The following is a 27,716-nucleotide window of genomic DNA, read 5'->3' as shown; positions in this document are numbered from 1 at the left end:
GTGCGGATGTGTAAGCTTAGCGTGTATGTCTGCAGTGGTAGCAGAGGAACATGCTGGGGAGACCGAGCTCCAGCTTCTCTGGTGTTGTGCCGAGTTGTCTGCATCTCGCGGGAATTGACTATCAGTCGACTATATGCAAGACTTGACGATTCTGATTTGACTGTATAAATAAATCCTTAGTCGTGGACAGCCCTAGTTCATACACGACTTGATCCCTGTTCTTTTAAGTAGGTTTGGTCAACCTGGCATTCACACTACCACTTATTAACCCTTTATCATCTATTTTTCTGCTTGATTAACTAATTATTAAACACTTCATTGCAAGGTGTGGTATTTAAATAATTGACTGGTTATTGTTCCAAATAAATATTCTTAAATAGACCTGCCTCATACATTTGTAATCCTACTGGGCCGTTTATTTTTCTCACATATGTGGAGATATCTATAAATATATCTCCACAATCTTCAGGTATCCCCTGGTAACAGAAGTACACGCTGACTGCATGTATCTGCAACCGTTCATTTTTCTGGCAAAAATGCCAGCGATTCATTGGTTGTGTCTTTTTCAATTGTAAGGCCTTTCTGCTTTTCTGTGACTTACATAATTGTAGACTGAATAGGTTTTAGACTATAGATCCGACATAAACAAGACATTTTAAGCGTCACCTTGGGTACTGAAACATTGTTTTGACTGCTGGGGGGAAAAGTGAATATAGTCGTTGCAGCCCTACACAGAATTGTAGATATTTATACGGACACGTTCCCTGCTGCTGATGTACGCACACACTCGTTTGACCAAACAAATGTGTGTTCCAACAAAAGAATACTCCGAATTCTTACATTAATCTTTGGCTCTCTGTTTGTAAACCTCTCAAAGGCCCAGCCTCTTTAACAAATAGCCTAACTATTTTTATGATGGAATACTGTAAATAACAGTGTTGCAATAGTTTTCTAATTTTGCATTTAATTTCATACAATCAGCCCAAAATATAAAAGTAACTCCACATTAGAAAACAACGTTGTGGTATGTTTGCTAACCTTCAGGGCGATCACTTTCTATTAGACATTAAAGAGTTTTATCTTACTTTTTACAGCTTTTAACAACTAGCCTGTATGGGTTTGCTACTGATCACTTGATCACAGACATGATTTGTAGTTGGTAGTTACACCACATGCTTTCCATCTCTTCTTTTCTTGCTGATTACCATATTGGGGGAGAGTTAAGATGCTTGACGTGCACATTTCTTTCATCAGACATTTCTAAGACTATCACTAACCACACACGGCTGAACAGTCTTCACCAAAGCTGTAGGCTTTTGAGCTTTCAGGCCTGGAGCCGCTTTTCTTCATGGCATGCTGCCCCGAGGATATTTTAGTGCAGGGATAGGCAGCCATGTGCCAGAGAGTGCTGAGAAAAGGCTGGTTTTTATTTCAGCTGAACACCACAGCAGCTGATGGTTCATCCTCTCTATGTGAAGATCTGCTCAGAGAAATCAGCTGTCGCTTCCTGTAGATGAGGGGTGTGTGTGTGTGTGTGTGTGTGTGTGTGTGTGTGTTTTTCCTGGTATTTTAACCCCTTGCTGGAGTATCTGTGGAGCAGCCACAAGGTGACACTGTAGTACACAAATTAGGCAGTACAAGGCTTCATCCAAAATCTGTTTCTACAGTTGATCCCATCCTGGTGTAATAAGTAACGACCTCTTCTCTCATTGAATATTTACAGTCAAATAAGAGATGAATGAGTTCTGAGCGGCACGTTTTTAAAAAATCTCTTTCAAGGAAATTGCTAGATTACACCAGGAAGTTTTTAATGCGTCTGAGGTTGCCTCCTGAATGAGGCAAAGGTACTGTGAGTGGATCTGATGGACTTCCAAATGAGGGGCGAAACTGGACCAGACTTAATCCAGACAATCTGCTTTGATCTCCCAATCTCCCCTGTGATATCAAGCACTGGAAAAGCCTCCTCTACACCTTGTAGCCCTAAAGCAGAAGAGGCAGGAGGGCTTCACTACCCCTCTCTCTCTTTCACACTGCCCATCTTTCTCTCTTTTATTACACACACACACACACACACACACATTCACCATCCACACCCACACTGGACTCTCTTTTGAAAATCTAGGGCTTGATTTAAAATTCCTCTTCAGAGCGTGTCATGCATTTTATATGCATGGTGAGTGGGAGAGAGAGGAGGGGATTGCATGGGGCTCCAGCCCAAATGAACTTCCCTCTGCTGTTGATCTCCTGAGGGATGTATTCTACACACCACCACCACCACCACTTTCTTTCACCCTTCTCCCCTCATTTTCTTACACTCGCTCATCTCTTTCAATATTAGTTTTACTGCATCATGCTTTTCACAAATTCCACCGAGCAGCAAGAGTGCCATAGCCTTTGAAGACAAGTGTGATCAGAATAGAGGCAGGGGGGCGTGTAACTGGCTGCAGGGCATCTGGGCTTTTGCACGCGTGTTTAGCAGCGTATGGAGCAGAAGAGGGAGGCTGACAAGTGCAGTGTTTGGGGGCAGCTTTGATGTCTGATGGGGTGCGGCTGCTGCTCATGCACAGTCCTTCACAAGGATACTGTCACGTTGACACAGCCAGGCTTATATATACAACTCATAGCTGTAGATAGATAACAGATAATCAGAAGTGCACTGTTGATACACTGCTCTCCACCTAAACATCTCTTATTCCCTTTCTGTCTCGCTGACAAGCTCAGAGATGAAGCTGAGAATCAATTTTCTTTTTTAAAGCAGACGCAACATGAACTTGGACTGCAGCTGCTTGAGAAATCTGGTTTATTAGGAACAATATGATCCCGCTAGCTTATCATGGATATAGCAGTAAACAACAAAACAATTCACTTTTTTTAAGTGCTACAGGTTTGTGATTATAGACATAAAACAGTAGCCTACCGCAACCATAGTGCCTACATTCATATATGCACAGAGAATATAAAAATCACATATTGCTGTTAACCTATTCTTATTCCTGCTCATAAATCACCTCCTGTTTGTCTCTGACACATCACTAGGAGTATCACACACTGTGAGCTGTTGTTATGGGAATTGGGGGTTTATGGTGATAACTGAGACAAGTCTGGCAGGTCAACATTTTACAGATAAGCACTGAGTCTTTACCGGAGCACAAAGTTGACAAAAGTTAAGCTGATATAGTACAGTATAGTACAGAGGCGACATGTATTCTCCTTAAGCTACTTTTTTTTTCAAATTAAAAGATCAATACAAGTTAACTTTGGTTTCCAGCTCTCTAGAACTATACTGTTAATCTGTGGCAGTTTAAGCTGTAAGTGAAAGTTAAAATGACATTATAGCAGCCTTAAGCCAACATTAATACGACACAGAAATTCACTTTTTATACATTTTTTCTTGTTATAATAGCAGCTAAGGGAAAAAATGTAGTTACAGTGTGATTCCATAGATAGAAAAAAGTGAAAAAACATTTTTTCATCAAAGTACTGTTAAAAAATCTGTGATCTGGTACCTCTCAATAAATAGAAAATGCAACTCCTTTGCTGTTATTTGTTATCTTCTACCCTATTCTGTTATAAATATGGTTACACACGGTGAATATTTATGTGTGGAGACAGTATCTTTCGTCCATGCAACAACAAAGTTGATGACAGGAAAGTAAAATAAATCACTTTTTCATAACCAACTTGCTAAGTACTGTGTACAGCAAAATATTTTGGAGCATGTGGAGCTTTTCCATATTTTTATCAGACTGTAACACAAGACAAACATCAATAAAACAGGCTGGAAGGAACAAATCAATGACTGAATGCATTTGCAGACCGGAGAGAAGGGACATCTCAGGTTCCAGCTCACGGGACACGCTGGCCTTAGCCCTAAACTGAAACCCTGCTGCCGTGGTGTTCCACTCAGTCATCTGTGGCGAGGCGAAGTTTTTCCTCAGTCCACGTCAACAGGCGTCTTTGTAAGAGTGGATTCTTGCGTTACAGAATCTCAGTGGGGCCTCGTCAGCTGGAGGACACGTGTTGACAGGGTCAGCTCAGAAACCTGGGTGAGCCCAAACAGTCTGACCACAAATGGACTGAGTTAAGAGTAAGAAAGCTGCAACAGAGGTAGAAAATAGAAAAGAACTGATAGCTCTTGGAGTTGCTTGGTGCTAATCTGTGATGATGCTTTTAAAGGGGAGTTATTTTAGCCTTGGAGCGGTCTGTTCATGTCGCTTTGCTTGAGGAATGCACACTTAAAATCTGGTCCCTTTATGTTGCAGGGGCCTTCTCTCTTCTTAAGACGCAAAATGCAATGTTTCTTTTACTTCTACCTCGGTCTTGTGTGCTGTGCTCAACATTCTTCTCAGTATATTCACCAACGTATGACTTTTTTCTGCAACAACAGGCTTCCTGGCATGTCTTTCACTCCTTGAAAAAAAGAATTCCATTCTCCTCTTTTTCTGCGGTAAAATTTCACAATTTGGGGTTTGGCGTGCTGCAAAAATTAAATCGCTTTCAAAAATCTCTGCAAAAGAAAGATCGGCACAACTCAGTCTTCCACTGGCCCTTCCTCTACATACTAAAGGCCAGGGAGGGTATAATGGTGCACTGTGTTCAGAGTTCACTGGAGCTGTCTGAGGAGTGAAAGCAGTAGACACACAACTCGCTGGTTGTAGCAAGCTGTTTCCATTATACATTCTGAGCAGCTGTTCTGTGGAGGAAGTCCTTTGAAGGACGGCTTCAGGGGGGTAACTGGAGTCCACAGTTCAAACGGGGTTGTTCACCCTAACAAGCAGGGGCGGGGCTGCGGCCTCTCCAGTGTGGGGCATCATTGTCCCTGCACCCCTATCATCAAGGCCTCCAAATAGAGGTCCCGCATGAGCTCTGACACATGCAACGTCTACACTAACACTCAACATTCATGCTATAACTAGTACAGAAGCAGGCAGAACAAAATAAAATCCTCTTTTCTCCTCAGCTGCACTCAGCTTAGTGTGATTACATCTAAGCTGCCTCTTTTCAAGACGTCCTTTGCTCCGTATGGGCTGTGCATCGGGGTTGCTTTAGTTGTTTTGATGTGTGTCTGTTTTGACGTGGAGGGGTGAAGAAGAGGGAGTTTTCTGAGAGAGGGCTTTGAAGAGAGCCAGATTCGGAAGAGTCTGCAGGTTGTCTCTGAGGGGTCAGGGGCGCCTTTAAAAGGAAAAAGGAGAGGCACGAGGAAGAGGAGGAGGAGGATGAGAAAGAAAGTCACGCTGGTAGAAAGAGGGCTTGTTCACTTCTGTGTTAGGTATGCTCCGATGGTGAGGCTAGCTGCCCCGAGTGCAGCCAGACCGAAAACCGTCTTAATGGAGGGCCAGGAGCAACTGAAGATGGAGTCCCTCTGTCTGTCATACAGCTCCACAAAGGCATCCTGGGAGAGAGACAGGAAGAGAAAGACAGACTGTTAATTAGGCTGTCAAAGAATATGTTTACCTATGGGTGCGCTCTTGCATCAGTTGGTTATCTGATGGATGGAGTCTACAAGAAAACATCACACAGGATGAGGCTGTTTGTTCCTACTGAAATGTAAAGTCTTAAAAAAAAGGTCACAAATATATAACTTTATTTATTAAAAAAGGCTTAAGTAATTTGTAACAGTTGGGTACTGTATTATTTAACAAACATTAGTCAAACAGAAATAAATACTGCAGTTGTTGGGGACCATTTTCAGTGGTGGACTAATACACATTTGCTCTAGTGAGTAGGCCTCTGTTATTTAAAGAATTGGTTCACCAAAAAAACATTTTTTCTACCAGTGGAATTAGTAGCCATACAGAAAGTTGGAGATTTGACATGAAGGTGAACAGGATTTGTGGTGATCAGATCATTGAAAATGTGTGTTAAAAAATTCAATTATTATGATTGCTTATACATGATCCACAGATCACTGTGGGGCTACTTTTTGGCAAAAGTTGCTTCTGAATTATTTAAAAGTGATATTCAAATGCTGTGAGCACTACACACATAGATCTGTCACTATATCGTATTGGGGTGGCAGTCGAAATCTCAGGGGCAGATATTTCAAAATCTGATCCAATAAAACTAAAATGACATACACCCAGACACACACAAACTAGGCAAACACGAGAATCACCCATTCACAACTGCACATCAACAGATTTTGGTGAGCTTTTTAGCATGTGGACGAGCTCAGCAGCGTAAAGCATAAATATATTAATGTTACTCAGGGGGCCGTGCTTTCTGCTGCTAACAGGAGTTTTAAGAGATGTTTGTTACAAATTCATAATGTGCGTGTGTATGTAAAGTCTGTGGAGCAAATGCCATGGCTGTGTGTCGCAGACGAGGAAATACAGACATCTGCTCATAAGCAGCGACAGCAGGAACAGCTGGACAGGAAGTCATGGTGCTAAGCTCCTCGCTCTCCCAAACACACACACACACATAGATTATCTTGAACGAATAGAGTGCATTTTAGAGAGGTTAACAAGAGGATATATCAACAGTTTTCAACTGAATATAAACTCTTTTGTTCTGAAGCTAACCACATAAGTAGCAGTGTTGGAAGCTGTACATTTGAGCTCCTTTGATGCCTCTGTTTTTAGCTGTACCTTGACCTTGATCTGTGAACAATAGTGAATTGTTAAGTTTAATTCACTACAACATTACTATGTCAGTTCCCATGTGAATCTATTATAATTCTATTTGAATCTGTCTTGGTTTAACTCAATTTACCTACAGTAATTATGTTTTGTGTAATTCTAACTGGAATACATGCATTTTATTCAACCTTGATCTAGCAGAAGAAAAAACAGGTCATTGTACTCTTCTTTTTTTCCACAAGTGTCACATTAAAATATACAGTTTCCTTTTATCAAACAAAAGCCCACACAGGACTAAAAAAAGGAGACATCCATTCCGAAGTGCTGTGGGGAGACAAAAGTATTTCCTGTTTCCTTCTCCTCCCTTTCCGCCCTGTCGCATTCCTGAGGCTGGGGGCCAGTCGCTGTCACAGAGGAGGAAGGATCAGCAGTTTCTTCCCAGTTTAGACCCTCTGGTGTCAAAACACATTGCACTCTTAAATCAGCCGGCAAAATCTCTCAACTCCTTTCTCTCAACTCTTTAACTACATGGCATTTCCTTTGTTGCAGCTGAGCGTTTTTGATCATCTGGGGCTAAAACAAGACTAAGTTTCTACAGCCATGCTAGCAGCTCTGTGAGACTGAACTCTGACACAGCTGTGCTTGGGGCTAAATGCTAACATGGGCATACTAAGATGTTTGCAATGGCAACACAGGCATGCTAATTCTAGGCAAATGTTTACCATATTCACAACCCTAGTTTAGCATGTTAGCACGCTAACGTGCAAATTAACACTACGCACATGTATATATTTCACTCAAAACCACAAATGTCAACCTCACGGTGATTCATCCTCTGGAACCATGAATGTCTGTACCAAAGTTTGTGCTCATCCATCTGGTGCATGTTGAGATATTTTACAGCACAAGTGGACACCAGTCCTTAGGATTTATCCTGTGGGGACATGAATGTGTGGAACAAAACTTCATGGCTATGCATATCAATCAATGTTTGAGATATTTCCATCTGGAACAAAGTGGTGGGCCAACCGACATTGCCATCTCTACAGGCATGCTGCTAGAATGGCTAACAATGGAAAACAAAATGTCAGATAGCTTTGTTCTAGAGAACTCTGAACAAGTCCTGTCTTTCAGTGATGATACCACCCCTTCCTTCCTTCCTCCTCCTCTCCAGGATTCAGGTATTAATTAGAGAACAAGCTCTTCAGTCAGACATCCAGCTGAGGGGAATGTGACAGTTGGCAAAAACACTGCCTCCATGTTTTTTCCCCACCTAGTCCAGGAAAATAACAGTTTGCTGAGGTTACAACACAAACCAGCCACCGGGTCCAGCAGCAAGTGCATGTGACTGACCGCTTGCAAGGCTCGACAAAATGGCAAACTCATGATGCGTGTCCTCAATATGTCCCAGACAGTCGGCATAGATTATCATCTATTTAAGTCTGAAACAAAAGCGGGCCAATTACAGTAAGAGATTCATAAGTGCGGTGATGGATGTTTAAAAGAATCCCACAAGGACATGGACGGTAATAACTCCAGACTGACCCAAGGGAGAGCTGGGAAGCAGAGATAGAGAGGGGAGGGAGGGAGGGTGTCAGGTGGATATCATGAGACTGAGGCATGCTGCACTTCACTCTAGGAACTTTATCACCCACTTGTTAGCAAGCAGTGCAGCCACAACCATGTGAGTATTGTGAAAAACAAACCTTTCTATTTTTTCTATTCTTCTTACCTCTCTCTCCCTCTTTCTCCGCCTGTATTAACTATCATTATGAAAACCTGAGCCTTTGAAGACAGTAATAGTAAGCAGCTGGCAAAGGACACAGAAGGTTGACAGGAACAGGAAAGGACAAAACATCTGCATTCATCACATCAACAAAAGACTTTATAATCCCCCAAAACTCATCTTATTGCCCTGCAGCAAACCATCTGCCATCGACAGCAGGTGTGCATCTGGGAAATAAAGTCCGGGCTGCAGTTCTCTACAGTATTCTTTTTTTATTTGGATCAATGGCTTTTTAAAGGTCAAAGCCGCCCTACAGAAGCCAAGAATCCAATGGGACAATGCCTAGCCAGGTTTACACACTCCCTTTCCTTCATTTTTACTGCACACAATGAATCCCTCCGAGAGACACATACAGAGTAAACGAGTCAGACTGAACAGTGAGGACTTGAGAGGATCCCATACTCAGCCATGGGGTGGCAACTTGCTGCCTTCACTGTCATGGTTACCCAGGTTGGAAGCTTCACACATGATTTGTTTTTCCCACCAGCGGGAGAGAGACTGTCCTCAACCTCTGGCTTGTTTTTCACATGATTTAGACCTCTGGGTGTCTTTCTTGTGGACTCAAAAAGATTTTACATTCTCGTCTTCCTCGGATGGCCTTACGCTATCTTAAAGGCAACAGGAAATACCAAATATTTGCCAGTTCCTTTGGGTATCCCCCTGCTATTGGTAATGATCCCTCGACTTGTGTGGAGGATAATGAGTCATCTTGTGCGCTTGGCTAGCTCCGTTAAAACCCCAAGCAGCGCTTTGCCAAAACAGAAAAATGATTAGGCAGTCATCTCTGTTTTGGGACGGTTTTGTGGGTAATTGCGGGCAGACTCAGACTGAGAGAAAGGGATGTGGGTTAAAGTTCAGCTTGTAATTAAAGTGCCTGTTGTGGCTTTGATGCTATATTCACCTCTGAACTGAGCTTCTCCCCACGCTCTGTTTATTTCCTAGGCATTCACTTGGTAACATGCTTATAATATTGCATACGCTGCCGCTGCTGCCCCTCTTTGATTTTCTAATGAGCTTCTTGCAGACTTCCCCCGCAGCTAATTAAAGTCAAACAAAACTCTCATTTCAGGAGTCGAGCGGGAGTAATGGGAGATAAAAAAAATGCACGGAAGGCATGAATGTCCTTTGTAATTGATCTGTTTTGAATCCATACCCAGATGCAAAAAAACACCCCTCTCCAAGCACAATAGGTGACAGGACAGCAACCTCTTGTCTGGCAGCAGGTCAGGTTCAATCAAGTCTCCAGAGTGCCATCCATCGACTGGCTCTGCAAAAATGAGATGACGGAGGAGTTTGTTGCAATACTCATTATCCAGTGAAATCTCCCTGTGTCAGCACTGCCAGACAGCTTGGAGCTGAGGACACTGAGCCCTTCACCACACTGTGACAATACTGCAATACTTGGAAACAACAATCTCACAGCCAAGTGATGGCAAACTGGGTGGAAAGCTGTACAAATCTGGAAAATATGGCCAATCAATAGGCTACACAAACTTTTAGTGGATCAGACTAACAAAACAAAAATGCTTTTTGAAAAAACCTGTCTAGCATCCTTGATTTAAAACTGTATATGATTTAAATGAAGGATGCTGCTCAGATTTTTAACAAACAACTAGTCTATTTAAGGTGGGGTATGCAATTCTGTAACTAACGTTAGCTAGGTTGCGGGTCAGCAAACTTTCGTCACAGTTGCTGCTGCAAAGCTAACAGAGAGAGCGATACTGTGACAATACTGCAATACTAACAGAGAGCTAACAGAGGGGACGAGACTACAGACAGTGATACTGACAACCCTCCTGCTAGTATAGCTCACATCCCAACAACAGCATCTCCTGGCAAACTAGACAGTAAGCTGAATGTCCGTGGCAAGTCATTTAACATTACCTGACACACACATCATGGCTGGAATAGTGTTATGTGGCTTGGTCTGAGCCACTTTGTTTGCTTGCCATTTATATAGACAGGGCTGTGTACACACACCAGATTAGTTTTCGACACACACACAGAACGGACAGCTAGCAGACCGTGAGGGGATATTTGCTGAATTTGACAAAAAGACTGCATTGTATTAAAATCACATAACCCACCTTAAATTGATTAGTTGATCAACAGAAAATTATTTGGCTACAATTTTGCAAAAGCAATGGTTTGACATTTTGGAAAATCCGCTCATTCACTTTCTGGCAAAGGGTAAGATGTGAAATTTATTACCATTCTCATGTCTCATTCTCTGCCTGAAAACAGCACGTTTGTAGTCCAGCCACTGGACTACAGGCGCTAAATGCGCCTCATATAACGCTCGCCTGAAAGCCTCACAGGAGAGATGAATAATTGTTCAAACTAAACCATGAATTTCATCTTTACATCAGGTCTTTTTATATATATCCACCCAAGGAATTAACAGCCTTTTAAATGGCCAGACAATATGATAACTGTGGAGTACTATCAGTCAGTCTGATAACGAGAAAATAAAAAGTGAGTCTGGACTTGAATCTAAAGAAATGAGAAACCTTTTTAATTTGCTTTCGCTCTGGGTGCCATTGACGACTCTGGTTTCATACTTGGCAATGTACTTTCATTGGACTCAACAGTAAAGGGAGAAACAGATTCGACGTTCGATGCTACCCTAAAGGCTCATAAATATTCAAATCTGCGTCAGTGGCAGGAGCATTTGTGTGTTTACAAAACAGCCCGCTCTCCCGTGGGAGTGAGCCTGCTCTACTGGAACATGAAACGTGATCGCCAGTAAATCACCCACACTCCTCATGACACTCGTTTTTTTATTGTCTCCATTTTTCATTGTCTAAACCGTCAGATAAATGAGGACTGTGACTTTACACATGAGACTTTGGTTTCTTTGGAGACAAATAACGCTTCACTTGGTTTTGATCCCATCAAGGAAGCAGGAGGAGGAGGAGAACCACTAGAGTTAAATTGTCCAATTTGTGCAGCAGCATCTAGCTTTGTTGGAGTACAAACAGATTTTGAACTGACAAACATTGCTATTTGCTTAACCTTGAATGAGCAGTTATATGATCCTCACGGGCCCTTTATTCTTGTTGAGCCCATCGATTTTTATTGAACCGCTTTGATCCAACATGAAATGAAGGACTGGGTGACCTTGCAGGCTCAAGAGAGGTAAGAGCGAGTGGATGGATGCGGACTGTGTTTGCTCTCCTCCTGCGCTCCTGGTTTATCGGCATCTCTGCACACCTTACTGAAGCTGAGTATATCATTTACAATCAGTCGCCTCAGCATGAAGAGCAAGGAGACTTCAAAGCAAAGGGAGAGAGACGATCCTTTTCTCTCACAATAAATCAGACAACCTCTGCAGCCCATTTGATATGTTTCTTTCATTCTTTGAAATAAGCCAGTCCTGTGATTTTGACCTTGAAACCTATTTCAGCCTCAACAACTGATCCAAAATCCTTCACAGTTGCCAAAACTCGGCACAATGGCTTTCTCAAATTGATAGAATGTAGCTGAAAGGGGCTGTCTGCAGTGAGCCCGTCCGGCCCGCAGCGAAGGAGGAAGTGACAATAGTTGAACCGGACAGAGGCGGCAAGACTAGTGCTGCTATAAATATCATGAGGCTTCATGTGAGCTCCTGGTTCAGGGCTGCCTGATCTAATAAAACAACCCTCATCTCTGCTGCTCGCCCCATTTAAAAGGCCACCAATGACGCGCAAGAGCAGAGGAGAGAATGGAAAAGGGCTGCTGACTCATCATCCACACTTGTGCAGGCTGGTGTGTTTGGAGTGCATTAAACCTGGCTAGAGTGGCTTTCCAGTAAAGACAGGATGTCTGCCACTTGGGAGTCTAATAGCTCTGTGTCCTCTCCAAGGAAGCCTTGCATAGCACATCGACTGTTCCAGTGACGCGCTTGTGGCTTCAAAAAATCCATGTAAGCCCGTGAAAGCCAAATAACCGTGGTGCTTTTTTTAAGACCGCTTCTGGGTTGTTATGTCCAGATTTCGCAGTGAGGAATGCGTGGGCACTTGTACAAAAGGCCACTTGGTAAATTAGAGTACTACCTGTGACATTTAAAACACAGAAAACATGCATAAAGCACTCATGTGGACAAAAAGGCAATGCCGTGTTTCACATTCACTCCGCAGTTTGGGTTAATGATTAAACACAGAGGTAAAACTTTCACATTTCAAACTCTTCTATCAGCTTTAAATCAGCTTTGGATTGCTGTGTACAGGAACCAGAGCACCTCTTACTTTGGCAAAATAAACAAGTGTGGGAGCCCCCCCACCCCCCATTGCTGAACCGCTCTGCCTGATTGGTTTAGATAGAAACCTCAGATAGAGGCCGTGGGAACCAGAAGATTCCCAGGTGGCCAGTTGCTTCTCCTGTGACAAACAGAGCCCATGGGAGAGGCTCATTTCCTGTGACAGGGGCGGCACACTGCTTCAAGCCTTAAAAGTCATGTCCACTGACCCCTTAAGACCTTGAGACCACACAACCAACTTCTCAAATGCAGCCGAGCTGAAAATAGACTGAATGATCTGAACAACTAACTCAATAGAACAACTACTGTATACTGTCCTTTTATGGCGTATTTATTTATTTATAGAAGCTGCTAAGTTCAGTGGTTTGCTCTAAACTGCATCTCGTTGTATTTTATGTGCAATGTCTCTATCTATCTATGGTGTTATGAATGGGATGTGTGGGAATGTAATCTACAGCATATTTGATGTGCAGCGCCTGTGGTGGCTGATTGTTCTGAACATTACCCAAGATATGAAATCATTTGGTTTGGGATTTTTTTTGAAATGGCGCAATCAGCTTTTCCATTGTTGTGTTTCTTTTTCAAGCCCTGACGTAACAGAATTACACAATCCTGATGTTTTCAGGCAGCAGTGATTGTGTAAGTCTTTGTAAAAGAGCTTGACAGTTCAGTTAGTGTTAGGTCACATCCTGTGCCAGACGCTGCTGGGATGACATCACTGTCTGGTTTGAGACTATGGCGTCTCTGTGGCAGAGCCAAGTATGGTTAAATCACAGACTCTGTGCGGGTAACTAGGGAAAGACTAGAGGCAAGCCAAACATGTAGTCATACTAATACCGTGGAGAAAATGGTGGGGGTGGGGGTGCAGCAGTGGAGAGCTCCAGTTGGTTAGACACTGTAACTAAGAGATTTGTATTTGTTTTGAACCATTAACTGACTCCTAAATCTTAGCTCCAGGTCTAAGAAAAAGAAAACTGTAACACAAGGGCGAGTTTTATGTTCACAAAAAGTGGGAATGTTGTGATTTTTCCTTTGATGAAGCCCAAAGTTACCCCTGTAATTCAGGAAGCCATGCCAAACAAATCGGGTGTAATATCACCTAATAGAGAATTAAACATGCCAGGGAAGGAGAAAGCATTAGAACATCAAAGCTAGACACACAGTGCCTCTCATAGTCTCCTCTTTCATCCAGGAGACGTCTTGTAAAGTCGCTAAATGAAAGCTTGTCGGTTTTTGGCAACAAGATATTGGAGCAGTTTACGTGATTGGAGTAGATGCAGGCCAGGTTTCAGGTTCAGCAGTGTTCTCCGTGTACCCATGTAAATGAGAGAGGCCACAGTCTGGGACAGGGCACGAGCATAGATCTCAGATGTCCGATAATGTCACAGGAAACAATCATCTGTTTGAGGTGCAACTCCCTCTGGAACACCTTTGAAGTGGGGAGAAGGGGAGCCGAACCACAATGAAGATTTTCCACAAAGTCAAACTGAAGGCATCTACTGCCAGTAACAGAAAGTAACTATGTACATTCACTCAAGTACTGTGCTTAAGTACATTTAAATGGATTTGTACATTAAGTCATTTCTATTTTTTCCACTACATTTATCTGACACCTGTAGTAAGATTTTGCCTTAAAACAGATCATAAGCTTATAAAATACAATTAATTTTCACCAATTAAACAAATGGTTCTCAATCATTCTGGTTTGCGACCCCTTAGATAAAAGCAGTGTGTAGCTCGGGGCTATGAGTTGACACCAAAGAGACATTTCCCGCCCTAAACCTCTCATACGGTTACTGTTTAAGGCCTAAAGACATCAAATAATCCAATATTTCATAAAAAAAAACACCAAATATAAGAGGAAAATCCAAACAAGTTATACATATTTGTGTAGAAGAACTTTATTTTTATTTTTTTCTCTCCAATGAATCATCCGATTACTCCCACAATTTATCAGAAGGGCCCAATCCCTAGTTTGGGAACTGCTGGACTGAACTAGGAAACTGTCTATAAAGTAGCTCCACCCCGACCAGCTGCAAACAGTATAATGCTACGTATGCATTGATGGATCAGTATAACACAATCTAAATATACCAATATATCAGTCACACAATTTTTCTGCATAATGAGTACTTTTACTTTTCATACTTTAAGTACATATACCCGATATTCATTACATACTACTACTTAAAGCCCCTGAAAACGTACTGTGAATTCTTCAGTGTTTGTCTACTCTTTAGCAACAAAAACATTCATAATTAAATGAGCAAAATTCTAAGTTAAAGTTCACAAAAAAACATCTAAGGATTGATCAGAACTGATTGGCAGTTTCCTGGCACATAAACAAACAAACATAACTGTTCTAGCTTTGGGAGAAAATTGTGTGTTCATGTAGGATCACTTATAGTAAGAAGCTGATAAAAAACATGTTCTCATGGCCTTTAATTAAGGTTGTGAATGAAAGACCTTTATTTGTAATGGCATATTCCTGGTGTTATGCTGGTAATGTTAATGTCAGTCTATCCTGTGTGGAGCATGAGGGCATTTTGAAACGGTGAGAATGAAGATAAAGAACTCAGACATTCTCTTCCTGGCTGAGAAAACTTTTTTCCTCCCTCCCCTTTCTCTTCTCAGGCTGGGAATACTGGGAAAAAGTTCAATGACCTCTCTCAGGCAACCAGCTGATTTTCATCCAGGGGGAGAGGAATGAGAGGAATGCATTGATGTGTGGAAACAAACAACTGCACTGTGTGTGCCAGAGAGGCCTGATTTGAGAAAGAATGAACCTTGAGATAACCAAGTCCACTGCAAGGAACACAGCTACACCACACCCTTGCATTATGTAATTTAAAAACTACATTTAAATCCTTTTCAGAAATAGATGTATGTAATAAAAGTCCTAATCAAGTAGCTAAAAGCCGGGGTGGACACCACTTTAATTCCTGTTTCTTTATCCTGTTTCTTCAGTCTGAGCTCAATGTGACTCACAGAGACCTTGGAGAGAGCTGTTTTGTGCTGCACGCTTTTAAAAAACGTCCAATTGTTTGAACTATCTGTAGCAGGTTGGCTCACTCGGAGCTGTGTGACCTTCCCTGTCTGTATATAGAGACCAAAGGGAAACAAGCACAGCCTACCTGATGAATGATAATAAGTTGCCTATTGTGATACTGAAGGTCTTTGGTGAAAATGTGTAGAAAGCTAATAAGGCACATGTCAGTGTCATAATGGAGGAGTTTTTATTTTATTTTTGGCATTTTCCCCCTGGAATAATCCATGGAAAATGTCATTAGTGGTATTCAGTGACTGCTGTGATGCTGCAGTGCAGTGAATATTAGAATAAACGGCCTCAAACTGAACATTGCATCATACATGAACAAAAATGGATGCATATTGAACCCTGGCTGTTAAAAATGTTATTTTTTTTCTTTTTCTTTTGTGCTATGTAATGCCCATGTGGATGTTTCACGAGTAGATTTCTCTGCTTTCCCGGTCAGCAGATGGATCAGCTGAGAATCAGATGATTGTTGAGTCAGATGACTTTAACAGGCAACTTTATCCAAGATTGCTCTATAAATTTCTATGGCGTGAGCTAATCCTACTTCTCCGACTCTCTGCTAACTGCATAGACTCCAATGAAATCAAACCCTACTCTTTGCTCTACTAGCTTTGGTCTTTCAACCCTGGTGGTCTCATCATACTTTGCTAACCATCAATACTTTTTTCCCTGGCAATTACCGTGGCAGCCGTGACCTGGCTACAGCCCATGTGGCTAAGAAAGACTGGACTGCCTGTTTATAGCTTTATAAGCCTCCTCTACTTGCTTGCCCTTCCTCCTCCTCCTCCTCAACCCTGTTAGCCTCACCTCTTGATCAAAGACACCTTATGAAGTCCAGACATTTCATCCAGTACCTTACCCACTGTCCTACCTGGAGTGCAGGAATGTGGACTCACATTAATTCAAATCAGGAAACATTGAAGGTCGAGGGGTGTGAGTGCCTGTCATGATAGATTGGGTGGTATCAGAAAATGAGTTTGCAAAGCTAGCTGATAGTTAAAGATTTATTTTTACAATGGTATCTTTGGTATTCTGTTGACTAAATGAGAGAAAAAACATACTTTTTGGGCTCTTTCTTCTTCTTCTTTTTTTTATTACATTTTTTACCACCAAGTGCCACAAAATGTAAAAGATAAATGAAGCACTTTATATGTCAATTTGCAGAGTTAATTAAACTTCTGGTTAAATTTGCCGACATGAGACCGGTCTAGACCTGTTATAGTTAACGCTCCTCTATAAAGCAAAATGGTGCCTGACATAACTGCAGCCAGGCATCATAAAACATTTGCTCTCATAGGTCACAAGATGATCGCATCCTTAGAACATACACAGGCATAAAGCATTACTGTATTGTCAAAAAAGACCAGAAATCCTGAACAAAATAGCTAAGAAGAAAAGGAATCACTGTCAGTTCTGCTGCTTTCAATTCTCCCTGTTTTCTTTGAAGTATCTGTCATTATTTGAAGTTGTAATGACAGCCCAACAACCAATTAAAGGCAGCACACCTTCAGAGTAGACCCAGTGAAATTGATGTAATATAATGCCGTGGCAGTACTCGGTTTGCCCCTGCCGGCAAGATATCCCTGTCAGAAGTAGCATGCAGTAGTAGTCCTCTGAAAACAGCAGGGGTCATCTGTGACAGCGACAAAATGTCTGTTCACTGCAGCATGCGGAAAGAATCTGGTTGCATGTTTGGGTGGACATCAAGAGTTCAGGATGGCGAAGGAGTTTCATGAACACTGATCACCGCCGTGAAACACCACGTGGCAGCAGCCACGTTCCCTTGGCAAAGCTTTTATCTTCCAAACATCAGAATCGTTTTCTCTGCACTTCAAACCTAATCAGTCGCCATCAAAGGTGACTGCCAACAGGGTGGTGCCGTGTGAGCTTTACCTGGAGTGGGAGCACGCACGCACGCACGCACACACACACACACACACACACACACACACACACACACACACACACACACACACACACACACTCCAGTTGAAAGCCGTCAACATGACAGCAAGTGCTAAAACATCTCACCTTCATATGCAACATGGTATACTGGTATACTGCATTAATTGGGTCTTTGCTCTGAGATACCAACACAAACCATCGGAAATGCTCAATCAATACAACATAGTCAAAGTGATATCCGAGCAATGGCTGACCTCACTCAGTGTCCACTGAAACAGATCAGATTTCCGGAGGCTCTGCTGGCAAAAATCACATTGGGGAGAGGGTCTAGAGAATTATTTACCCCAGACCTCCATGGATGAGGCAGAGAAATCTATTTACCATTATCTGGCTGTTGTCATTTTTTGGGGAGGGCATGTACTCAGCATTTCAGAGAAGAGCCAATAATGGCTTGCTGTTTGTTAATGGCCAATGCTGTGGCTAGTTGCACCGGGAAATCCCGGCGGAGACGGTAGTGGTGTGTTTGTATGTGTGTGTGTGTGTTGAGGCTGAATGGCACAGCTAACAGGAAGCTAAGCACCCCGGGGCCATCTGCTCTCTGCCATGGCTCACATGTCACCCTGTGACAACACAGCATTATTGATTCACACTACCACATCCGCTTCTGTGTGTACACGACGATGTGCCACAGAATATGTGTGTATATAGATGCGAGTGAGTGTATACCCAGCTATTTTGTGGACAGCTAATAACTGATTTGCACCAGTACATCCGCTTCTGTGTTTGCCTGTCTGCGAGTGCATACAAACTATATAAACCTTAAAGGGTCAGTTCACTTATAAAAAAAAAAACACAGTTTCATTTCAGTTTCAGTTTAAAAGCTACAACAGCCCATTTTTTTTAATCAAATGATGATTTGGGATGCCGCTGATGAGAACTGACCAGGGAATTATTGCCTGCAGTTTTCCTCAGCTCTATGGGCATTTTAGCATCTTTCAGTTTGTTGTTTTTGTTTCTACAACTTTATTGTTTTGGTGCCCTCTCACCACTTGTGACGCTCTGGCATCATTTTCAGCTGCAGCAGACAGACATTATTTGTTTAACAAAAAAGCTCTAGCAACCCACTGGATGCTACCTGCTCAGTACCAAACAGCCGGCACAGTTAGCAACTTGAAGGTGACATAGTGTAGCAGCATGTGCAGCTAAAGAGATAGATATATCCTTTAGGTGTTAGTGGAGACCAAAGCGGAACCAAAAGCAGAGTGAATATTGAACTTAAAATTAATCAGGTTGCCAGATGGATGAGCCCAAATGAATGCTAGTGTTACTCTGTGTGTGCTAAATGTGTAAATAGTCAATGGGCAATAGGTGATAATATGTCAATTTCGCATTTACTGCTTGTTTTGTTGGCACCAAGAGCCAAAACATGGGTAATTACTGCTTCACAATCTTGCTGGTATTGAGTCTTCTGCCACAACCACAGGACAGTAGAAAGTTAACGGAAATATTTGAATCATCAGCATAAAAAACAATGAACTTGAAACAAGTTACCAGAAACAATGTCACAGGTACCCAGGCAACAGGCTCTCTCTTTGTGAACCAGAAAGTCATTTAGGAGACAATTTCAGCTGCATTTCAGAGCAGTGGCCATTGTTGCTCTAATTGAGAATATCAAATCTCTTTTAAAACCCTTTTGGGGGTTTGTCCCAAAAATATCTACAGTACCCAGACAATGGGAGGAACTGTTTAACCTTGCCCTATATTGATATGCTGCGCAGCTAGCAAGGGTGTGCCCACTGGCAAAGTCAATTTGCGTCTCAGAAGGCTCCTCATTATCCAGCTCCCACCATGACAGGAAAGGTGGAAAACTCTTTTATCTACTATCTGAAATGGTTCATTAGGACATTTCTTTCATGAAGATTGGTGGCGGTGCCTGTGATGGTGAACGCGATGATAGCACAGAAGCAAACAGGGCAGGGATTTATGTGCAACATGACAATTAAAGGACCACACGGGAGCAGTGATGGTAACACTTCTATATTTAGAGGCCTCTCACATGTCCCTGCATTTTTTAAGAATCTGGAACGTTACCTGACACTAAAAGCCAGAGCTCAGGGTATTAGTGTGTCATTTGTGATGGGCTTGGCACGTGTACATATGTAAATGAGTTTATGGTGGTGGAATAGGAGACAGGGGGAGAAAGAAGTGAGAAAAAAAGACGGGAATAAGAAGAGGTAATCTCTCAAACGGAGTTCAGACAGCATTTGGGGTTGTACTTGAGGGACATCCATTTAGTGTCCGAGTTTATCTACACCATATAAATTATTCATCAGTGTGTGTTCTGACTGGGATAGTGGTGCTTTTAAACAGCTCAGGCACGTGTCCCTCATGAAACAGGAAAACAGCAGGTTGAGGTGATTACTGATTTGAACTAAATAAGAAAAGGAAACACCAATCTGTAGGCCCACGTGGCCCCAGAGGCCTACATATAGAATTTGTGAGCGACATAATAAACTAACAGAAACCACACACACACGTCAGCACACAAACCGCCTAAAGTGGTTCCTGAATGAGCTCAGCTGACATGACCGTCCAACAACAAAATCAGCCGCACCCTTCATCGGCCACTCAGGAAAGAAACACCCAGGTCGTCCCCCATTATTTATTTACATTCGCTGTTACCCAGCAGACATTCCTCCAGCTCTCCTGAGGAGGCCCAGAAATAAGCACACTTCGACTGGGTGGAGGATCCTCTGGAGACAAGTGATGTCGTGGAAATTGGAACAGCACTCACAAAGCACCAGAATTATGTTGAAGAAACTGTAATAGAACCGTATTTCTGTGCTAATCGTGTTGTTAAAGTGACTTCCACTCAAGGTGCACATTTCTGCTGTGTTCATGAAATGCTTGGCATGCGTGAAATGGTAAAGAATGACATAAACATGACATAAGTGTCATGTCAGGTTGAAAAGAGAATAACAAAATGTGTGACCTTACGTTCAAGTTTTCAGTATAATAAAAATCCTTTTGTTTGGGTGAATTTAGCTTTAGAGAGACAGTGTGTTACTCTGTCTTCATGATAACAATATAATTAAGACTGACAGCATTGTCAGCAGTTTGAGGATCGACTTGATTTTATTGTTAAAAGAACTGCAGATCAAACTTTAAATAAATTATTCAAAGAACCGTATCTAGCTGCAACAAAACCTTACGTTATTCTATGTAGTGAAAGGCTGTCGGCTGATAAGGCAAAGTAGGCGTTGCTCTTTCTGTAACAAGATGCACTTGGTTTTTAGTGTAAATGGCCACAAAAGGTTGTTTGTGAATACTGTTGTGGCAGGCATTTGTGCAGGAAAGGACATGGATAGACAAATTATATCTCTTTTTGTAGCTAAGATGAAAAGTAATTTAGGTCATAATGTTAGATTATAAGTGATCTAAAAAACTGACCAAAGTAGTTTATTGACACTCAAACTGCTCTACATGAACTCTGCTTTTCTCACACAGGGCAATTCTGGAACAAAGGTCTTTGTGCTTTGAGCATCTCCGAGACCCAGATAGCAGAGAGGTTAGAGATCTCTCCAGGCCTGTTCCTGAAAGAAAGCATTCATGTCAGACTGATTCAAAGAGTTTGGGCCCAGAACTGCCTGCGTCTGTAGGAAATGTTTCTGAGATTACAGTTGCTCGGCTGATGGGTGTAAACACAGTGGCAGATGGCGAGCGACTGAGGCCTGCGCAGCAAAAGGGGTACAGTACAGGGGAAAATCTTGGCTGCTCCTTGCCACACTGAGCTCTTTTGTGGTGTACAGTCTCCATTACAGAGCCCAGAGCTCCACATCAAGAGATAACATTGTTGTCAAAATCTCCAAAACTCAGCCTTAGTTACAGACATTTTTTCACTTCTCCAGCAGTGAAATTTTGTAGTTATTTCTCTGTTTTGAAATGACTGGTGGGAGGGGAAAACCCCTAAATGCTATTTGCATGAGTAATTGTTTATTCCTCTGATTGTAGAAAAAAAAAACACACTCTAATTTTGTGCGGCCAGACTGATAAACAACTACTAATTAGCAAATGAAAAGGAAACAACTGACTGTGACAGCATGTGTTGTGAACAGAGAACATTTCTGGCTCAGAACGGATGGATCAATCACAACTTTTAGAGCTCATTACACTGTAAAAGCCTGTCTCCTCAAACGTAGCTTTCCTTTCACTGTCAATACAGCCTGTTTTTTGTTAGGAGAACAGTTGAAAGCCATGTGAAAAATACCCAAGAACACTTCCAGAACATTGCCCCAGTATTGACTTGACTTGAAATTGGATGTAAGTGAGATCTCACCGGATTTTTCTTTTGTTTGTTTTTTGCTTTCCCATGAGTGGCTGCATGTGCCTCCTTTGTGAGTGAGTTTGTTAGGGATTTTTTTCCTCCTCTGCTCTGCCGACATGTCACCTATATGGAGATTAATGACTTCCTTGCTGTCCCAGATCCATTCAGCCTCAACAACGGAAGAGAGGGACGCAGCCAGATGCCCGCCACACCGTAGCAACATGCAGATCCCACCCGTTGGCGAGCAGATTGTGCTCAGGGAATCCCCCACAGGACAGACCCAACCCAAGCCAATTTACATTGTCTTCTCCTCAAAGACACGCACCTGTAACACACAGAAACAGGCCACCTGGCTAGCAGCATTCCTCAGACACTCAATCCTGTTGTTTGAGACTGCAGAAAGGTCAGGTGTTTTAACTCCTTCTTCTTGTCCACCACATCAAAATAAGACAGTGGCTCTGTAAAGCTGTACAGAACTAAATGCCAACGTTAGCATGCTAACATGATCACAATGGCAATGCTAACATGCTGCTGTTTAGCAGGTAAGTTAATCACGTTTGTCGTCTTAGTGTAACATGTAATCATGCCAACATTTGCAGTAGCTGAGACTAATGGGAATATCATTAGTTTTAGTTATTTGATCATAAACCAAAATATTGGAAAATTTTAAATGTTGACCTAATAATGGTGCCAAATGAAAGACTTGAGACCAGACCAATCTCATGGTGGTACTACAGGTTAAGGGGATTACCAAATTCAGTAGGATTAATCCTCTGGGGACAATGAATGTCTGTACAAAATTTCATAGCAATTCATTCAATAGGTGTTGACAGTTTTCAGTTTGGACCAAAGAAATTCATTTCTCAACATTATATCTTTAGCTGTTCTCACTTAGCCTTCCAAAATTGTGAAACCACTGTGCTCCATGATGCCTCCGCAGCCAGTCAAACGTCTGAGGTCAAGCATGTAATTTCAGAAGTCGGACGCCGTCTGCCACTTTGTTCAATCACTAGGTATTTACTGTGAGTGCCTGTAAATAAACACAGGTGCACCGTGTGTGAGGTTGCAGCCTAAATACAATCGTCCCCTGATGAGAGCAATTTCTGCCACCACAAAAGGATGAATTTATACAGGTGGAAAAAACTGAGCGTTAAGGACAATGAAAGGACAGTGTTTTACATCTCGGAGTGTGGGAAGTAATCAGTGCAGAAGGGAGCTATTTTGAATCCAGCTGGGTTTTGAAAAATACAGTAACTGCTTTGTTATTTCTGAAGGGCAGATAGTTTTGTTGAACTAAAAGAATATTTGACTCACCGGTGATGCCTAGACTCAACAACGATTAGTGGGCACTCCTATTTTGGGCTCAAATGGTCTCAAAAACAACAGGAAACAGGGTGGCCGATAGAAAACTGTTTCCACACCACTCTCACATGTCAAAATGTCAGTAATAGGTTGATTAGCCCCCACCTTTGTTTGTAATGGTGGTGGAAAACACAAGACTCACCTCTTGCTCACAATAACACAATGGAGAGTGTAAGTGACCATAAACAAAAGCTGTCTAACCACATTATAACTATTTTTATTCAATGTCTTCATAGTAAGGTCAAAGCTGTGTAAACTCAATTAAGAAAAATAATGTATCATTATAGTCCTTGCCTTCACAGAGCCATTGTGATAGAAACATAAAATGTGTTTTATCCAGATTCCTCTAAGATCCACCTGGCAGATGGTGGATGAAATGAACAAAATATATATGACCCATATGTAACCTTGAAAATGTGTGGCCCCAAAATGGATCAAAACCCTCCAGAAAGTCCAAGATGAGTAGATTCGAGATCAAAATATAGCACATTTGGACCACAATCTAATCAAATCTTTCACACTAAAACAGATTGGTTGCCAGATTATATCCAAACAGTGGCAACCATTTTTGGTGCCGTCACTACCAAGACACTGTGGTCGAGGCCTTAGGTTTTCTGGGAATATGTTTTAGCAACAGGGGGTGTTCTCTATGAATGATGCTATTTCCAGAGGAGAATTTGATTCCTGGCAATATAGAGAAGGCTTTGAAACTGCATTTAGTGAATCAAATGTAGATAATTTAAGAGAATAATAAATAAAATGAAAAACATCTGAATGATTAAAGCATGTATATCATATCCACCTTCAACATGTACATAATGAGAATAGTTTACTCTTGCATCCTTTGCACTCTGATCACTGCACTATTTGTCAATATGTCTAAATTGTTTTGTTCATAGTGTGTATATTAGTGTTGTCTACTCTGTAGTTTGTGTCTGATTTTATTTTATTATTATTTTATTATTGTGTTATGGTATTATTGTATAAGTAAGCACATCGTGAGCAATGTACAATCCTGAGTCAAATTCCCTCATATGTGTACACATACCTGGCAATAAAACTGATTCTGATGTTTGTTTTTTGATGCATCTGCTCAGATTTGTTTGGGAGTGAGGGGACTCACAACCTCAGAATCTCTAAAATCCTGGCAACAGCCGTGAGACCCACTCAGGGGGAGATGTCTGATAAGAAATCTCAGCAACTTGCGGCCTGGATGGATATTTCAGGCAGAAATCAGAACAAAATCAACAACCTTCAGTTGCTATATACACCAAAGAAACCTTTAGATGCGAGAGCAACTGCAAACAACCTTTTTGGCACATGCTGAATGATACAGTGACATTTCTATATTTCACTAGCCAACAAGTCAATAAAAAGGAGAAGCTGAATTTTGCAAACCCCATCTAGAGCACAGACAAAGCTCTGTATCTGCAGTGTCAGTTATTAAATGTCAGGTAATAACTGAAACACACACACACACACACACACACACACACACACACACACACACACACACACACACCCCTCAGGAAATTCCCCACCTGAACAGCATTCAAATCATTATATAAATCACCAGTGTCTGTTATACTCCTATCTGTCTATGCTGAAGCTCAAAACATTCAACGTATTATCCCACATGAGCCAACACGAATATATTTTGCGTCAAATTGTTTAAGCGCCTAGTTTGAGCCTACATAAATTTGGATATGGTTTCAGTACTGCGAGCAGAAATCCTCCAAAACGACCCAAAGTGGAAACATACGCTTTCAAATAATCTCGAATAATCCTCTGGATTAAAAGACTGTACTCTCTCTCTAAAGTGGACGCAGAGTAGCAGAGATACAGTCATCTCCGCCCAGCTGGAAAACACAGACTATGATGACCTACATTATTGTGTGGTGGGCACAGGCTCCAGAGACCTCGAGCAAGCATCTCGGCAGCCCAAAAAGCAGACAAAAGAGTTCCAACCTAGATGCACAGAGAACTGTATGTTAAACACAGTGGCTGCAGATTAGCGTTCTGTGTTCCTGCAGGGCCCTCCCTCTGTTGCCTGCCTTTGATATGTGGCACAACCTGCCACCTCCGGGGGCAAGGCAAACTCAAGGGGAATGTTAAATGGTCCCTCCCTTTGAGATGAAATGTTCAATATGAATCATTGATGAACCCCCAACCCACCCACCCACAATTTCTGATACCTTCTGGCTAAAATAACCCAGCAGCACAAATGTTATGTTCTTATTAAGAGCACCCCTGCTAATTAGAGGCTAATTCAAGGCAGATTGGTTTAATAGTTGTTGAGGAGCACAAAAGAGGCGACTACTATGCTCTTCATTGGATAAGGAGAATAGTTGCAAAAATGGATATAATATTGCACTTTTTTTCAAATTCAACTCTCTTTTTCTGTGAATGAATATATGTGTATACACAGGTAAAGGCAGATTGTAGATGTCTCTCCACATTAGTACCTGAAGTTTATGTGTCATGTAGATGTGCAGAAAAAGGGCCCCATAGCACAGACCTGTTGTGCCATGCCCAGAGGCCCAAACACATTAATTCAATAGTTTTCTGTTTGCTGACATGTGTCTGACCTCCTCCCTCCTGCTACAACCAAGACCAAATGCATCACATCGCCGCAGTACTCCAGCAATTTACATAAAGCTTGAGGTACAGGTAAATGTTGAAATTTGACATTCAATTCTTCTTAGTGTGGTGCTTAAGATTTAATGAAGCTTTAATTCTCCCCGGATTATAGGCCTACTGGCCTGCCCCCTCCTCGCCATGACAGCAGCATGGCGGCCACTGGCTCTCCAGTTGACAAGGCGGGCTAGAGCGTAGGGAGGTGTGACAGAGCACGCTGTCTTATTGGTCAAGTAAGCTTGACAGCCACCATGAACAGCCAATAAGAGCTGCTCATAAGTGAGGCCGCCCATCAGGAACGTTCTTGCTGCCGTGCGTAATGGGCAGTGAGAAATTGAATTCTTATTAATGATCAGCCACAGCTGTGGTTTCGATATTAAGTCACATCGGAATGCACTTTTTGATCTCAGTTAAACATTTGAACTCTGACTGAATTTATTGATTAAAACCTCTTCAATCAGAGCAAAGGAGGACTTGTGCGCCCCCGTGGCACACAACTGCAAAGCGCTCAACTACACGGAATCAGACCTACCCATCCCCCGTTATCTTGTATCCAGCTGTTCAGAGGTCCGTTTAAGTACTCTGTCATCCACTCCGCGATGTTGTCCACCTGTGGGGTCATCCCCTCCTTCGCCACGCACTCCACGCACACCGTGCCCCCGAACTCGAAGAAAGCGATAATCCGGCCCCAGTTCACTCCGTCCCGGAACAGTTCGTCTATCACCTCAGCAAACCTTCTCTGCGCCGTGGTGGAGGTGAGATACAGCTGCCGCGACATCTCCGTGAAGTCCGGCTGGTATAGTCTTTCAAGTTCATCTCCAGCCTCGCGCAGGACTCTGTGGATGGCGGCGTGCGGGTCGGACTGGGGGAGCCGTTTGCAGAGGTGGGCGATGCTCTCGCTGTCAGGCCCGGTACTGTCTTCACGGCACCGGCGGACCAAAGTCGGTGGAGGGGCAGCTATTGACCCATTATTAGCAGCATCTTCATCCCGGACATCGTCAAATCCCCACACGTAGCCCTGTTTGGAGAGTTTATGGCAGATGTACTTTTCCACAATGTTGCGATTACACTCGTTGGCCATTTCGGCTGAATTTGGCACTTTATATAGACAGATTCTGTCCTAAATAACATGCATTATGATCGAATGTGCGCACTGCAAAACGCACAGCACAGGGTTCATCCAAAACTCGATTATATTCAAATATAAGCAATTCAACGAGCAGTCCCGCGCAGGGAGAAAATGCTTCGTGAGTTGAAGAAAAGCCCTTGATTAAAACTGCGCAGACAAACGTTTCAAAAGTCGAAAAATACCGAATCCGTGTCAGCAGCAGTCCTCATTTCCAGAATCCTTGGAGGGACATTGGCGACCTTCTCTTTGCACAGTAATCCAATATGCGGAAGAGGTTTGGAGTAGTGTTGATCTATTCCTGTGCACATCACCCAGACGTGGATGTGTTGCAAATAAAAACATGAATCAAGTCCAAAGTTGTACGCGCCTGAAGGGGCTTTGAACGCCGCCAACTATTTTAGCGGCGTTTACGCACAACAAGGCGCGGGACCGTGAGCCAGACAAGGTCGGACTGAGTACTCTTCCACGATTGCTCCTCATATCCTCCTTAGCAGCTCCCTGCCCACCGCTAGTGGGCCGCACTCGACTAGTGAGGTATTCCTGACGTCAACTACGCAAAGTCATTCCTTTGGCTGCGCTCGGTGCACACGAAGAACTGCACTAAAATCATTCATAGCTCATATTCTCATGATTGCATGTTTAAACCATCAATTTTAGGAGTGAAATCCTTACAATTTCACCCATGTTTACCCAGACATGT

General features: G+C 42.5%; 1 protein-coding gene across 1 annotated transcript; it reads right to left on the bottom strand.

Moving 5' to 3' along the window:
* Positions 1–4,392: 4,392 nt before the first annotated feature.
* On the bottom strand, positions 4,393–27,523 carry bcl2b (BCL2 apoptosis regulator b). Its single transcript, XM_038717982.1, has 2 exons — positions 26,420–27,523; positions 4,393–5,392 (listed from the first exon to the last, which is right to left on the bottom strand). The coding sequence occupies exons 1-2, from the start codon at positions 26,966–26,968 to the stop codon at positions 5,255–5,257; spliced, it is 687 nt and encodes a 228-aa protein (XP_038573910.1). The 5' UTR covers positions 26,969–27,523; the 3' UTR covers positions 4,393–5,254.
* Between the last annotated feature and the right edge of the window lie 193 nt (positions 27,524–27,716).

Source organism: Micropterus salmoides, unplaced genomic scaffold (genome assembly GCF_014851395.1).
Source record: "Micropterus salmoides isolate LMB-PRFRI ecotype aquatic unplaced genomic scaffold, ASM1485139v1 Ms_hic_scaffold_14, whole genome shotgun sequence".
NCBI lineage: Eukaryota > Metazoa > Chordata > Actinopteri > Centrarchiformes > Centrarchidae > Micropterus > Micropterus salmoides.
This window is presented reverse-complemented; position numbering and strand designations above follow the sequence as displayed.

Excerpts from the sequence above, each read along its gene's own strand:
- bcl2b (XM_038717982.1), bottom strand. The coding sequence starts at position 26,968 with ATGGCCAACGAGTGTAATCGCAACATTGTGGAAAAGTACATCTGCCAT. Across the intron at positions 5,393-26,419 it reads TACAAGATAACGGGGGATGG|GATGCCTTTGTGGAGCTGTA; the intron begins GTAGGTCTGATT and ends TCTCTCTCCCAG.